This window comes from Erythrolamprus reginae, chromosome 5, assembly GCF_031021105.1.
Source record: "Erythrolamprus reginae isolate rEryReg1 chromosome 5, rEryReg1.hap1, whole genome shotgun sequence".
NCBI lineage: Eukaryota > Metazoa > Chordata > Lepidosauria > Squamata > Dipsadidae > Erythrolamprus > Erythrolamprus reginae.
Window position 1 is genome coordinate 39,662,750 of NC_091954.1, and position 15,457 is coordinate 39,678,206.

General features: G+C 39.1%; 1 protein-coding gene across 1 annotated transcript in view; it reads right to left on the minus strand.

Annotated features, from left to right (window-relative positions):
• The window catches only part of ADGRA1 (adhesion G protein-coupled receptor A1), a 549,068-nt gene that overhangs the window by 307,545 nt on the left and 226,066 nt on the right, over positions 1–15,457 (minus strand). Inside the window, exon 7 of the mRNA XM_070752445.1 lies at positions 8,037–8,250. Within this exon, the coding sequence (XP_070608546.1) occupies positions 8,037–8,250 (214 nt within the window). The remainder of the gene's footprint in view (positions 1–8,036; positions 8,251–15,457) is intronic.

Below are 15,457 nucleotides of genomic sequence, written 5' to 3' on the forward strand. Positions count from 1 at the left end.
TCAGACACTATACTTTTCCGCCCACCCCAAAAAAATTTTAGAGAGAACACTGCCCAAGCGGCCATCTGATGTGCCATATAAAGTCAAAGCTCCGCTTTGTGGTCCTCTGGTTTGAGGGCCTCTGCAACCTCACCTGGGAACACTGCCGGTGGGTCCAGGGGCAGAAACTGCAACAAACCTTCTATTTCAGGGTCAAATCGATAAAATGTATGTTCTGTGGCTGAAAGGCCCAAAGCTGTCACTGGCTGGCTCCAGGCTCATTTGATGTTGTCAATAAAGATCTTTGAAGGAGGGATAAAGTCTGACTCCCTTTCTGGTTCAGCAAAACGTTCGGCCATTGAATCAATGCCAGATTATTTGTCAGCCACCCCTAAATTGGTGGTCATCTTAGCTTTCTGCAATAAAGGTTTAAACAAAGCTGGCTTGAACAATCCAGTGTAGGCTGGCTGTTTTGAGGCCACATCCTCATCTTCAGATAAATCCTCATCTGGAATACGTTTGTCTTCCTGGGCTGCCGGTTCGCCTAACTCAGACACCTAACATGAGTATGGTTTGGCCGCAGTGGACCATACTTACTGCACTGGGGCTCTAATGCTGGAGAAGGGAGAATGCTGCTGCATACCAGTTGCAATGCCCTGAGAATAAGTGTTAGCAATCATGTTGTGTAGAGATGGTGGGAGTTGTTGTCAGGTATCAGTGTCAGGATGTAGGCCTGCTGCTGTTGGTGTGAATGTAGCAGAAGGATGTTTGGAATTGGGTCTGAGTTGGGGTGTCGCCTTCCGTCTTCTGAGGCCCTGGGGCATCTGTAGGTGCTAGAGTCTGTGCCATCCCTGGATGGTCAGGGGACCAATTTCTACTGTGGCTGTCCCTGCAGGGTCAGTTTGAGCCAGGGGCAATGTTGGATTGGCCTGATTCGATAGTGATAATAGAACTGGTTGTGAAGTCAAAGCTAAAGGTAGCTGAATTTGAGGAAAAGCTAGAATGAAGGCCTGATTTTGTACCTGCCCCATCGGTTTCTCTAGGACCCTGATTCTTCTCTCTGCCTCTTTAAGAGCTACTGATAAAGATGTGGAGGCTTTGACCTTACCCTTAGATGAATGAGTTTTCTCCTTGGCTCTCATGGGACTGGGAGCAGTGGAAGACTCTTCCTCAGGGTTTTGATGCCCATTATCAGCCATAATGGTAGATGTACAAGTTAAGGGTAAGTTAGGGCAAAAAGCCACAAGGAGAAAGTTCTAGCAAGCCTTGCCAATAACTATTCCTCTGCAGGAGCAGCGGGGGAGGAACTCACCTCCAGATGAATTGCTAGACTGAACAATCTATCTCAATATAAGCTAGCAGCGAACTCCATAAGATAAACTGCATGATTGGTAACTTTCCCACAACAAACTGCACTCAGAATGGTCGCTGGCACATTGAATCTCATCTCCAAGGGTACTAACTCATAGGTCTAGCAAGGAAGGCTGTGAATAGGCTAACACTGCAACTGCACAATTCAATAAATTAGTTAGAACCTGCCCGGCAACAGATGATGTCAGCGATTCAAAATGTCAACCACCAGCGGAAGTTAATTGAATTTGAAGGAGCCGCTCCATTCAAATGCAATGGTGGGAAGCCAGACTCTGTGGAAGAGGTTTCCCAATACCATAAACGGTGATTCTTGCCAAACCATTGTGTCGGCACTGGAGAAAGACTGACCCTCACAGCTGCAAGGCAAACCAATTGTAAGCAAGGGAGTTATGCCCACAAAGGGCAGGGACTCCAAACCATGTTATTAAAATGGAGGCTATGCTAAAGAGTTATGGCCACGAAGGGCAGAGACTCCAAACCGCGTTAATATAATGGCAGCTAGGCTAAGGGGTTATGTCCACGTAGAACAGGGACTCTGACCAAGAATGCAGAGGAGGCGGTTGTTGCTGGTAACCAGCCTTTGTCTATCCAAAAGAATAAATTTTTACCTTAAATGAAGTCTACCATCTGTTAAAGGAGAGTCCAACTGTATTAGTTAGTCAGGAGCAATTAATACACGTCCCTACATTAGGACTGAGTTTTAAAAACTGACCTGCTAGGCAGCTAGAGGGCCCTCTTCAATTTGAATAAATTAAAACTCAGTCCCTAGCAACCAACTAGAGTTGACCCATGTTGGACTCTCCTCAGCAGCACACTGGAGAAATAAATGTTCTGAATGTTATTATCACAAGTCATTTCATGTGGCCATCCTCGTGTGCATGGAAGAGGTGACTTGAGGACCCAGTTGGTGTCAATGATTTGTTTTGCCAATTGCTTTTGCTTGGTCTATCTGATCTCTTCTGGGAACACCATTTTCTGTCCAGTTACTAGGCTAGGAGCCTTTTCTTATAGTTCTAATTTGGCTGTGATAGATACTAGAACTTTAGCTTTCATAGACACTTTCTTACGTTTTTCTTTTTTTCTATGAGTAGATTCCTTGATGGACTTAAAAAGAAGTTGCTGCCTTAATTGACATATAGTGCAACCCAAAGCAGCTAATAAATGATCAGCACACACCAATCATTCCTTATCTTGAACACCCATTCAATTTGTGCTAAGCTACAGGGTAGGTAGTCACAGGCTGAAGGTGAACCTCTCCTGCATTCGGCATGCTCTAGCTACAAAGGAGATCAGAATCCCAGCAATGTATTTTGAAGGATACAACCATATTTGCAATAAAGTACTTTCTTAAACTCAATCTCTTCACTAACATTAGCCAGGGATTACATTTCGGATGCATAACTCCAGCTGACCATACGAAATTTTGGGGAGAGTCTGTTTGGTGCACTGGTTAAGGCTTAGTCCCACTTTAGGCATGAAAAAAATAGCTGGGTGCTTTTGGATCAGTTACTCTCTCTCAGCCCAATTCATCTCGCAAGGTGGTTGTTGTTATAGTATGAAAAATAAGAGGAGAAAGGGATCTTGAGATTTACCTTGGGTTAAAAATCTAATTAAAGAAAGCAACCTAAATACACTGAACCTACCTACTCTTTGCCTACCCTCTAGTGGCCAACTGATTAATTTTTCTAAGAAAAATGTGCAAGAATATCTCACAGATTAATATATTCCTCACAAACTTCAGAACCACAATAACATTACTTCAGTGGACTCTATCTGAAGAAAATGAATTCTGGGATACTGCTTTTACTTACGTATTTATTTTATTGGGCTTATAATATGCTCCAATCATGACAAATCTGAACTATAGTGATGTACAGGTAAAGCTTGGGTTACAATAAACCGTAATTTCTGTCCCTAAGCAATACAGTTATAAAGTTTAATGTCAGATGACCACATCACTTAATGATGGCAATGTCAGAAGTCCTGGTTGCTTTCTTAACCCCAGGACTGTTATAGGAAGACTTCACGTGAATGTGACAGGGGAAGATGAGGAATCCATGGCAAGCAGGCTGGCAAGCAAGAACTACAGGTGGAAGGTAGAGGTACCAAAAATGGGCACTATGAAGTACAGTTGGGGAATTCTGCAGTTGGGGACTACACAGCACAGGTTCTGTGGAACACAGGGGCATGTAGATGCCATGGGTGGACAAAAAAGCAGTGGAAATGGGAACGACCTGTTACCTCCTATTGACTTCTCCCTTGACTTGGCTCGTGGAAAGCCGGTAAGAGCAAGTACCAAATAGCAATCACATGACCACAGGAAATTGCAACCATTGAAATTGTCATCCATTTGCAAGTGATGGAATTCCAATAATGGTGTCTTTTTCAACAGTCACAACTTCACAGATCAGTCATAATTCCCCTTCCTTACAACACTGTTGTAACTTTGAGCAATCGCAGAATGAGTAGTCATAACCCACCTGTATTCTGTAACTACCATACGTTGGATTAAACACAATGTAAATAAAAGGGGGGAAATGGGGGTGTTATTTAGATTACATATAGCATTGGAACAATTGCTAATATAACCAAAAATCAAAAGATCATCTCCTGCTATACAGAACAAGTTTAGGGCACCCCAGTCCCCAAAAATTAATGGAATAATTGTGATGGAATAGACTGAGGGAAAAAACAGGACGGAAAGAACCATTTTATCCCAATCTAAACCAATCTAAACCACTTTAAAAATGCACTTGGAAGTTGCAATGAGGCAGCAATGAAGAAGTAGAAGCTTTGACTTCAGCCCCTTGTCATTCAAAAATTGGCATTTCAGAAAAAACACAATCCTTTCTTGGGTGGCCTCTGCAGCATCCAAAAATTGCACAAGAACGGAATAAGCTTTGAGGAATAGCTGATGTTGGGTATTGGTGAATGCTGCCATATCACCCAAACCATCATGGCATGTCATCTTTGACATGTGTGTTATAGTTTCACCATCACTTACTTAGAATGAAGCCATCAGCAACATTCCACACTTCTTCCTCATTTGAATTTCCCAAAGTGTGGGAAAATTGTAATTTTTTTTCCTCTGACACATCTGAATGGATCCTGTCAATTTTTAAACCAAAACTTTTAAAAAGAAGGGACTAGTTTTTTGCCACCCTCAATTTGGTCCCATTCTATTTTGTTTCTTGCTGATTTATCTTACTGATGCAGACAAGCAAAGATAGGCAAACTAAATCCTAAGAGTCTTTACATTATTTCTTTCCAATAATCCACTGGACTGGAAAATATTTTAAAAGTGCCTATATATATTAAACAATCAAGTCTACAGTAAATACTTCCCTAGTTTCTATGACAACACTAAAAGAAAAAGTTAAATTAGATTATATATGGAGCTATAGTTAAGGGTGAACTGAAAAGACCTCCCTAATTAAAGCATTAAAAAGATAAGTTGTTTTTTTCAGATATCAAAAGCACTATAATAATGTATCAATTTGAACTATGAATTATAACCCATTGCTATAAATATAATCAGCAGAACTCTGAAGTGTAGTGTTATGGAGAAATGCCTGCATATATAGCAACTAATAAAGGTAACTAGCTATAGTAGTGATGGTGAATCTATGGCACGGGTGCCACAGGTGGAACGCCATTGCCCCAGCTCAGCTCCAATGTGCATGTATGTGCCAGCAAGCTGATTTTTGGCTCACAGAGACTCTTGGAGGACGTTTTTGGTTTCCAGAGAGCTGCCGTGGGGGAGGGGGTTTACCTGCCCCCAGCTCCAAGAAAGCCTTTGGAGCCTGGGGGGGGGGGGTTGCGACAAAACAGGAGCCTAATTGGGCTCACCATAAGTTGGGGAGCAGGCCATTTCCAGCCTCCAGAGGGCCTCCGGGGGGCAGGGGAAGCTGTTTTTGCCCTTATCAGCCATTGATTTATGGGTGTGGGCACTTGTGCATGCGTGACAGTGCACGTGCATGCTCTTTCAACACCCAAGGAGAAAAAGGTTCGCCATCACTGAGCTATAGGAATACTAAGAGAGGAGTAAACTGATTGTCCTACATGTTCCCAAGTCAGTGTAATTTAAGCACATTTATTTAAGTAATCACCACAATAAAGAAGTCAACAATTGCTTATTACAGCCATAAAGCCAAAAGTGTGTGTTTGTGTGTGTATCATTGTAGCCATTGTCCATCCACTGCAGAATGAAAGCCTCTTCCACGTGTTGTTCAAAGTTACAAAGGAAAAACGGACTTATGATTATTTTTCACATTTTTGACCACTGCAGCATCCCATGGTCATGCAATGGTCGGATGCTTGACAAATGATTCACATTTATGAAGGCTGCAGAGTCTCGGGGTCATGTGATCCCCTCTTCTAACCTTCTCACAAGCAAAGTCAATGGAGAAACTTGATTCACGCAACAACGGTGTTACTAATTTAATAACGGCAGTGATTCACTTAACAAATGTGGCAAGAAAAGTCGTAAAATGGGGCAAAATTCAGTTAACAAATTTCTCACTTAACAACATAAATATTGGGCTCAATCATGAACGGACGTTGAGGATTACCTGTATATACACAGACAAAATGGATCCGTATAATATGGTCGAAATATTAAGAAGAATATGTACAAAAAAGTAACAATATATATATATATAAATAATAGTATAGTATATATTTGCAAACATAAAATATATTTATATAATATTTATATTATGTCATATTATACTGTAATAATTATAGTATGCTCTAAAATATATTATTAATTGAATAATAAATAAATATCTAAATTTAGTCAATATTGTGGAATATTGGAGATATAGCATAAAATGAGCAACCTGGGAGGATATTTTTGAATTGTTGTTCCTTATGCATATGAGCTGCAATTGATAAAACATCTACCACTGAATAAAAATTGTTAGTCAAAAGGTTTCTCTCCTACATTGTTCGTGATCTACCCAGGCACCCAGTAGTTGAGTAGTTTAGGTTTATGTTACAAATAAAACGTTACAAGCTCCAAAAATGGAATTAAAGTCAGTGTAAAAATCCTGTAATTTAAGCACTGGTTGATGACAGAACCAGATAAATTATCAGCATTAACTAACTCTTGATTTGATCTTAGCAGAAGATTTTGGAATAGAGCCACTGACCTCAAAAGGCTTAACGTAGTCAAGCCTAAAAGAACTGGTTTCAATTAGAGTACTGCAAATATGATTAGGCTGGAATCTAGTGTGTCTTTTTACACAAATTGATTTATCTTGTTAACATCCTGCAATATTAAGCGTGTTCCATGTTTGCCATTTTTAAACATGCATCAAATCAATTCTGTAGACTACAAAATATAATTACCATATAATAAAGAATAAACAATAGAATCCAGCATCTTCATTTCATTATAATAGTGTCCTACAGTTGAAAAATGCTCTGAATATAATAGTCGCCCTTTGATATAAAGAAATACACACAAATTAAAACAACTTGGGAGGTCCTCATAGCTCTGAGACCATATTATTCAATAGAAACTTTATAAACCATAATGATTCAGAATCTTAACATATTTATGTTAGCTGCTGCCAATGCACATAGCTTTGAGAATTATTAACAGGGACTACTGCTGAACCTAGATGTCTGATTGAGAAAGCAAATGCTAAAAGTTGTAAATAATGTGGAGATGAACTTGAATATTCCAGGCAAAATACCATTACTGGAAAAATGGTACAGTGGTATAAATAAATACACAATAAAGAAAATATAAGCATATTTTAAGTTACCTTTTTATTTTAATCTATTTTTAAAGTTAATTTAATTTCTATTTTTATCTAGCCACCAGTGGATTACTGCATCTATGGAGATACTGAGCAAAGTGTTCATGTAGTATTCTAATACTCTGGCTTATTTTAACAAAATAATCTGAGTTATAATTGCTCCTTTAAAAACCAGATTAATATAGGTTAATTTGTAATTTAAATCTTTAGATTAATATAAATCAAACCCAACCTCATAATTGTCATAATAGATAATTCAATTAGAAAAAAACTTGGCTTTCCCCTGCAGTTATTCATGCAAAATTACTTTACAGCCTGTTCAAAGTTGGATTATAGAATTACTCTATAATAGAACAGAATTATTCCATTACTTATTTATAAAGAATGACAGTGGCATTTTAATATTCAGTATACAAAACCTGGGACATATTTTATTGACTACTTAATTAAACACACTACTCTATGTACAGAAAGCATAGACATAGAGATAAGTACCCAAAATCAGTCTTTTCCCTTTTATGATTAAACTGGATTTGGGGATGAGGATGAGCAAGAAATATCTATAGTTTCCCTAGTGCAGGATTGCCATCTTCCATATTTCTGATTTTGCATGAAGACAGCAACAAAAATGCGTTTCAATTGATGCTCTAAATTGGATTACGGATCACAGATTTTATTCAATATTATTGACACAGTTCAATAATTTTTTAAAAAATTTCCTTGCGTCCACTAGAAAATTCTTCATATTTTGCTTGAATATGAAGGGAAGTACTGTAAGTAAATGAGAATGTTTTTTTAATCAACATACTGATAGGGAACTTACCTTTTCAAGTTCCAATATTCACATTGTTCAAACCATATCATAAACAATTGCACTCATAGCACACACATATAAATACATAAATAAAAATACATTACCGTGTAATTAAAGAGCAGTCATGTATTATGGTCTCCTCCACAAACATGCCTCTTTCCTCATCAGTTTCAACCAAGCGCCCATCATGATACCAATGCACTTGTGCCGTAATGTCGAGGTGCGTTGCTGTACACTGAAATGGCAAGCGATCACCATGAAAAACCACCTGTTTCTGTGATGGTATCAATTCAAAAAGAGGCAACTCCAATGGACCAGCTATAGATGGGAGTATAAAGAAAATTGTTTTTTACTCCATTATTAAGAATATTGTCCTCTTTTTAAAAAAAAATATCAGTATTAGATTCAGTAAGTACTGTACAATATGAACAAGATTATTATTTACAATTCTTAGTGTGTATGTTCAGAAATAACTCCCCCTAGTTTTAGTGGGAATATACTAAGATTGCAGCCTTAATTTATTTTGATACACATTTTTTTTAATACACAATGCTCTGACTTTTCAATTTCCATGGTTTATCCTCAAAACAAATTATGTACAAAGGTAAGATATTATATTTTTCAAGTCTCTACTGGTGATAATTGTTTTCATCCAATAACCATATATTCCTGGATGCATGATTCAGAGGAAAAAGACCTCTCATTGCCAATTAGAATTAAAAAAATTAGAAGAATTAGAATTAGAATTGAATAGAATAGAATTTTATTGGACAAGTGTGATTGGACACACAAGGAATTTGTCTTGGTGCATATAATAATAATAATAATAATAATAATAATAATAATAATAATAATAATAATAATTATTATTATTATTATTTATTATTATTATTATTATTATTATTATTATTATTAATTAGATTTGTATGCCGCCCCTCTCCATGAACTCTCAGTGTACATTTACAGTGTATATAAAGGAAAAGATAAGTTTGTCAAGAATCATAAGGTACAACACTTAATGATAGTCTGGGTACAAATAAGCAATCCAATCATATTAAGAACCAGTCAATATAAATTGTAAGGATACAAGCAACAAAGTTACAGTCATAAAATCATTTGTGGGAGGAGACAGATGATGGGAACAATAAGAAGATTAATAGTAGCGAAGACGTGGTAAATAATTTGATAGTGTTGAAGGAATTATTTATTTAGAAGAGTGATGGCACTCGGGAAAAAACTGTTCACGTCTAGAGTGCAGGTAGCAGAAGATAAGAGACACTAAAATCATAAAAAGCAAAAAGCAAAAGTGAGTGAACATGGCACTGCAATATGGTCCAATGAAATCAAGAAAGTTGAGCTGTTTTCCATTCCATAAAAGAAATGGGAATTGAAAATATTTGTTCATAAGCTGCACATGGGCACTTATTCATGTCATCAGTCTGCTATTTACTTTACATTTATTATATCGTATATAATCGGTGAATATATGTTTAGAGTTATCACAAGGAAAGAACAAATCTTGTGGTAAGATATGAACATACAGGTCACTCTAAACTTAGGATTATAATTGAGCCCAGAAAAGTGGTACATTGAGTCAGGGGTCAACAAATTATAGCTCGCGAGCCGCACATGGTTCTTTGGCCCCTAGAGTGCGGCTCGCCTGCAAAAGCAAGTTTCTGGCTCTACCCTTGTGTGGCCATTTAAATTTGCCAACCCCTGGTTTAGGCAAAGACAAGCAAAAGAAGAAAGAATTTACAAACTGCTAGATTAGGTAACAAAGGGGTGGGGGAGAAGAGGTCGTGCATGCCCTATCGTTCCAGTTTTGCCAAAACAGCCAATCAGCAGAGACTTCCAAGCAAGCAGGAAGAGAAGCTTTGGAGGGGAGAAGTTGAAAACAGTAGGAAAGAGTTAACTGCTGTTGCTGCCTGATTGTGAGCCTGCAGTGAAACAAAAGGTTTAAAGTCGTGGGAAGGGAAGGGAATAAAGGTAATAGTCCCATTAAAAGCAGGTCTTAAAATAACTGGGTTGTTTGCTAGAATTGCCTCCTTGCTCAGTGATCCTTAACACTGTTTTTTAAATAGCTTGCAGCAACAAGGCATGAGAGCCGGCAGGCCGCTTAGGGGAGGAGAAGCGCTGAAGAGACTCCTCCTTCTCAGAATGCAAATAAGCCATGCCCCTTTTTAGACCCAGACAGCGGTGCCTTCCCCACCCCCGCACTTCTCTCCTGCCCCGGCTTTTGCTTTGCCCTGATGTTTCCCCAGTTTCATCCAGGCCGCCTTTTAAAAGGAGGCGTCGAGAAGTGAAAGGCAAAAAGCGGCCTGGATGAAACTGTGGGGAAACCGCGAGGTGAAGTGAAAGCCAGAGCGGGAGATCCAGTTAGCAAGGAGATTGATGATGATTATCTCAAAACATCTGAAGAATCGAAATTAAAGAATAGATTATGATATCTATAAGTTTCTACCAGAAAGTATACCGTATTTTTCTGAGTATAAGTCACACCTTTTTCCTCTCTAAAAGAGGTTGATAATTTGGGTGCATCCTATATTCTGAATGAAGGGTTTTTTCCCCAGCCCTAACTAGCTCGTAACGATCTTCCCAGCTCTTACCTTGCAGACTATAATAAGTCTGTAAAGCCCTAAGTCTTTGCAAGGTTTTTTTCATTTCTCTAACTTGCTCCAAATAAGTTTCTTTCCAGCCCTAACCAGGTGCTAACAATATTTTCAGCTCTCACCAGCTTGCAAGCTCTTTCATTGTTATTCTCTGCGAAGAATGTTTTTGAAGTCTGTCTTTGTAGGGTTTTTTCCCCCATTGCTTCATTTGCTCCAAATGTTTCTTTCTAGCCCTAACCAAGTGCTAACTTAGGGCTTGGAAAACATTGTTCTTCACAACGAGTAACAAGCTCTTTCATTGTTACTCGTTGTGAAGAACAATGTTTTCCAAGCCCTAAGTCTTTGCAGGGTTTTTTCCATTACTCTACTTCCTCTGAATGTTTCTTTCTAAGGCTAATGATATTCCCAGCTGTTACTGGCTTGCAAGCTCTTTCATTGTTACTCTCTCCAAATAAAGTTTTTTTAAGCCCTAACCAGGAGATAAAATAATGTGCTGAAGCTGACCAGACTAAGGATGCTAGCAAATTATTTTCCCTATTTTCCTCCCCCAAAATTAAGGTGCATCTTATACTCCGGTGTATCTTATACTCCGAAAAGTACGATACTCCTTTTTATAGCATTGAGTTTTAACCTGCAAGTATCAGTATTTTGTCAAAACAACTCTAGAAATTGAAGATTGGAGAGGTCATAATTTCCAGGACCAGGTGATAGCATTACAAAGGGAAATCAGCTTCACTTTGTAACATTTATATTGGCTATTTATGTTGGCTATTCAAATATTCCACTTTACTAATTTTTTAATTTTCTGGATGTTGGTACTACAGAAATGTGAGAAGTGAGAACTTTTGGGGAATGCTATAGGATTTCTCTGAGGTATTCTTCACTGTAGCCCTCTCCAGAAGTCTAGTTGGCACCAGCTTTCCAAAAGCTTATGGGGTATTCATAAGTGAGTATAACTTGGTTGTTGGGTAATTATTTCTGCTTTTGTTTAATGTTTCAATGGGTGAGTATTGTAAACTGATATGAACAGAAGCATGAAATTCTGTTCACTCATTCAGTTATCACCCTATTGAAGACTCATTGAGCAAATATGCACAATAGCTATCTCTTTTGTTACTTCTAAGATAAAGAAAGTACACCCCTGTCAGTCATGTTGGATCTTAATTTTCTAAACATCAATACAAAATTTTTGTGCCAGATTTTAATTGTTAAATGATTTCAGTATTATTCTAACATATTTCAATCTTTAATTTTATATTCTGTCCTGACTCTAGAAATCAAAGCTATGTTACTACCATAGCAACTGGGTGGGGGAAGGTAAAGTGTCAGGTTATGGATTGTTTAAAATTGAAAAATCTTATTTCTTTTGCTCGCGCATTCTGAAGATGTTAACTCACTGGAGATTGCAGAGGTAAGAATTAAAGCTAGCAGATAGAAACCAGCATTTTCCAGGTTAAAAACCTATTCATTTCTCTGTCATAGTTGTGATTTAGCTAAACCACTCATGTTGACCTGTTCTCAGCTTCCTTCTGCTTTCCTGCACATATTAATGTGAGGGAATCATCATGAGATGGAAGATGGCTGGCTAGATGGCTGGCTGAGAGGGAGAAAAAGAAATTGATGTCAAAAACTAAGCCTGAGAAATAAAATTATAGGCGAATCACAGTTCCCTTCTACTTCTTAAGGTGTGTCCTCAGCTATTGCTTGAGGTCTGAAGCATTGCCCTCTTGGCTGTAATCTTTATTTTGCAGTGATAGAAATGACTACATATCATTTAAATATAGCTGTAGCAACAGGGTATCTTAAGAAATGAAATAATAGTAAGGAGGAGGGTAGCAATAGACTTTTTATTGTCAGTGTGAAAACTATAAATTCAATGGGTTTACAGTCAGCCTCCTCTTGTCAAGAGAGAAATTATAAATATGAATAAAGGGATTCCTATGCCTATTTATATATACATACAATAACCTACCTCTGTAGTAGAATCTCTCAAGGGTGTGTGAGTATTTTTTATCAAGCATGACAAAAAGTACTTATACCTGAAGAAATTCCTTAACCTGGCCTTCTTTAAATGAGCCTTAAAATCCAACTCTTGTCCCCCTAGGCCTGGGTTAGGGAATATATTAGATCCCTTTGATAAAGAAATGAGTTGCAATTTTATTTCTCCTCTTGGATGTACAGTGATACCTTGTCTTACGAACTTAATTGGTTCCTGGACGAGGTTTATAAGGTGAAAAGTTTGACAAAACAATGAGCCGATTTGACAAAAAGTTTGATGAAACAATGTTTCCATTGGAATCAATGGAAAAGCAATTAATGCGTGCAAGCCCAAAACTCACCCCTTTTGCCAGCCGAAGTGCCCGTTTTTGCGCTGCTGGGATTTCCCTGAGGCTCCCCTCCATGGGAAACCCCACCTCCAGACTTCCATGTTTTTGTGATGCTGCAGGGGAATCCCAGCAGGGAAATCCCAGCAGCGCAAAAACGGGTGCTTTGCTGGCAACAGAAGTCCGGAGGTGGGGTTTCCCAGAGAGGGGAGCCTCAGCGAAATTGCAAGCATCGCAAAAACACGGAAGGCCTCGAAACCCCACCTCCAGACTTCCATGTTTTTGTGATGCTGCGATTTCGCTAAGGATCCCCTTGCTGGGAAACCCCACCTCTGGACTTCCGTTGCCAGCAAAGCACCCGTTTTTGTGCTGCTGGGATTCCCCTGCAGCATCGCAAAAACACGGAAGTCCAGAGGTGGTGTTTCCCATGGAGGGGAGCCTCAGGGGAATCCCAGCAGTGCAAAAACGGGTGCTTCGCTGGCAACAGAAGTCTGTAGGTGGGGCATCCCAGTGGCGGCGGCTTGGGTTTGTAAGGTGAAAATAGATTGGAAGAAGAGGCAAAAAAAAACCGGGTTTGTATCTCAAAAAGTTTGTATGATGAGGGGTTTGTAAGATGAGGTATCACTGTATATTGTTCTATCACTAGTTATAATATCTTCCCGTTTTTAATCCTGTATGCTATCCAAAACTGTTATGGAGTCAGACCATCTTAGTAATTTGATAAATAAATAAATGACTGGATGGATGTCAGAAATAATTTAAAATATACTTGCTTTCTAGTCCTTTCATATTTTAAACATGCGCCCTGCTATTTAAAATCCATTCTAGTGGCTGATTAGAGCACGTTTCATTGTCTTCCACTATATATCCATCAAAAATGTTTATTTGTAGCTTCCCAGGAAACATAACATGTCAAGTGAGTTTATTTGTAATAGAAAACCATTCCCCTGGAAAAAGCTGCAATGCATCCCAAAATTTTCTGCAGGGCAAGATAATTCCTGAACAAGCAACCAATAGTACAACAGAAAATTCATGCATGTTTCAAGCTAAAGGAACATTTAAAACATTTCCCTTTTACAGAAATATAGAGATTCTAAAAGAATAATGGTTTGAATATTAGCATTCTGTATCTTTGCCAATCAAGGTTTAAAAAAATAATAATAGGGAGTCAAATCGACAGATATGATTGTAACAGTGTAGTTCAATCCCTAAATTCTAGATCTGAGGGAACTGATGTGGCACCAGGGTTTGTGGTAATGGTTGCCAAATCAGTTCATAATTAAAGCTACAGTATGTGTAATTTGTCTCTAGGGTCATACTAAATAAGAAATCATTTACAGAACTGCTCTCCACCAAAGGGAGAATAGGAAATAAATCAAAATATTTAAGTCTCCACCAATTGGCCCTGCAAAGTAGTTCACACAAGAAGCACAATTAGGAGTAGAAGACCCGTTGTACCTACCTGAACGGTCTTCTCGATGCACTGGAAGGAGAGTCCAACATGGGCATTTAACCAATCCTATTGGTAGAGACTGAGTAAAAAATTAGCATAATAATAGGTACCACCCCCTTGCAGTCCCCCATGAGCTCAGTTTTAAAAACGAAAGGCACTTAAGAGGATAACCAACTTTTATTGAACAATTCAATAACTCATGAACCAACCCAACCTCCGGTGTCCCTGAACTTCAACTACCGGGTGGGTTTGGACTCTCCTTCCAGTGCATCGAGAAGACCATTCAGGTAGGTACAATGGGTCTTCTCCACTGCATCTGGAAGGAGAGTCCAACATGGGATATACCAAAGATCTTTAAAGGCCATGGGAGGGAGAATGTCTAACTAGGGACTTAGGAGAAACACAAACTCTTTGAAGAACCCTCCTGCCAAAGGCCGCTTCCGCTGAAGCAAAGGAGTCCAACTTGTAATGTCTAATAAACGTCGTAGGGGCTGCCCAGGTTGCAGCCCGACAAATGTCCTCTATTGATGCTTGAGTAGACCAAGCCGCTGAAGTCGCCGCACTCCTGGTTGAGTGAGCTGTCAATCCTTCCGGAACTGTGTGTCCTCCGGCCCTGTAGGCCTCCGAAATACAGTCCTTAATCCAACGACTAATGGATTTTGCCGATTGTCCAAGTCCCTTCCTATATTCAGAAAATGAAATAAAGAGAGTCTCAGACTTACGGAACTCCTCCGTCCTTCTAATGTAAATCTTTAGAGCCCTTCGGACATCCACCTTATGCCACAGCAGCTCCGACGGATGACTCCCATGAGAACAGAAATCCGGAAGAATTAGTTCCTGCTTCCTGTGGAACGCCATGTTCACTTTTGGCACAAAGGTGGGGTCCAATCGAAGGACCACCCTATCTGGGTAAAAGACACAGAGATCAGGTCTCACAGATAGAGCCGATATCTCCGACACCCTGCGTGCAGATGTAATAGCCACAAGGAAGGCTGTCTTGATGGAAAGTAGCCTAATTGGTATAGACCTCAACGGTTCAAAGGAAGGCTTAGTTAAGGCCTTAAGTACCCACGTGAGGTCCCAGGATGGAAATCTCCTGACAGGCGGGGAATGTTTATTCGTGGCTCCCTTAATAAAGT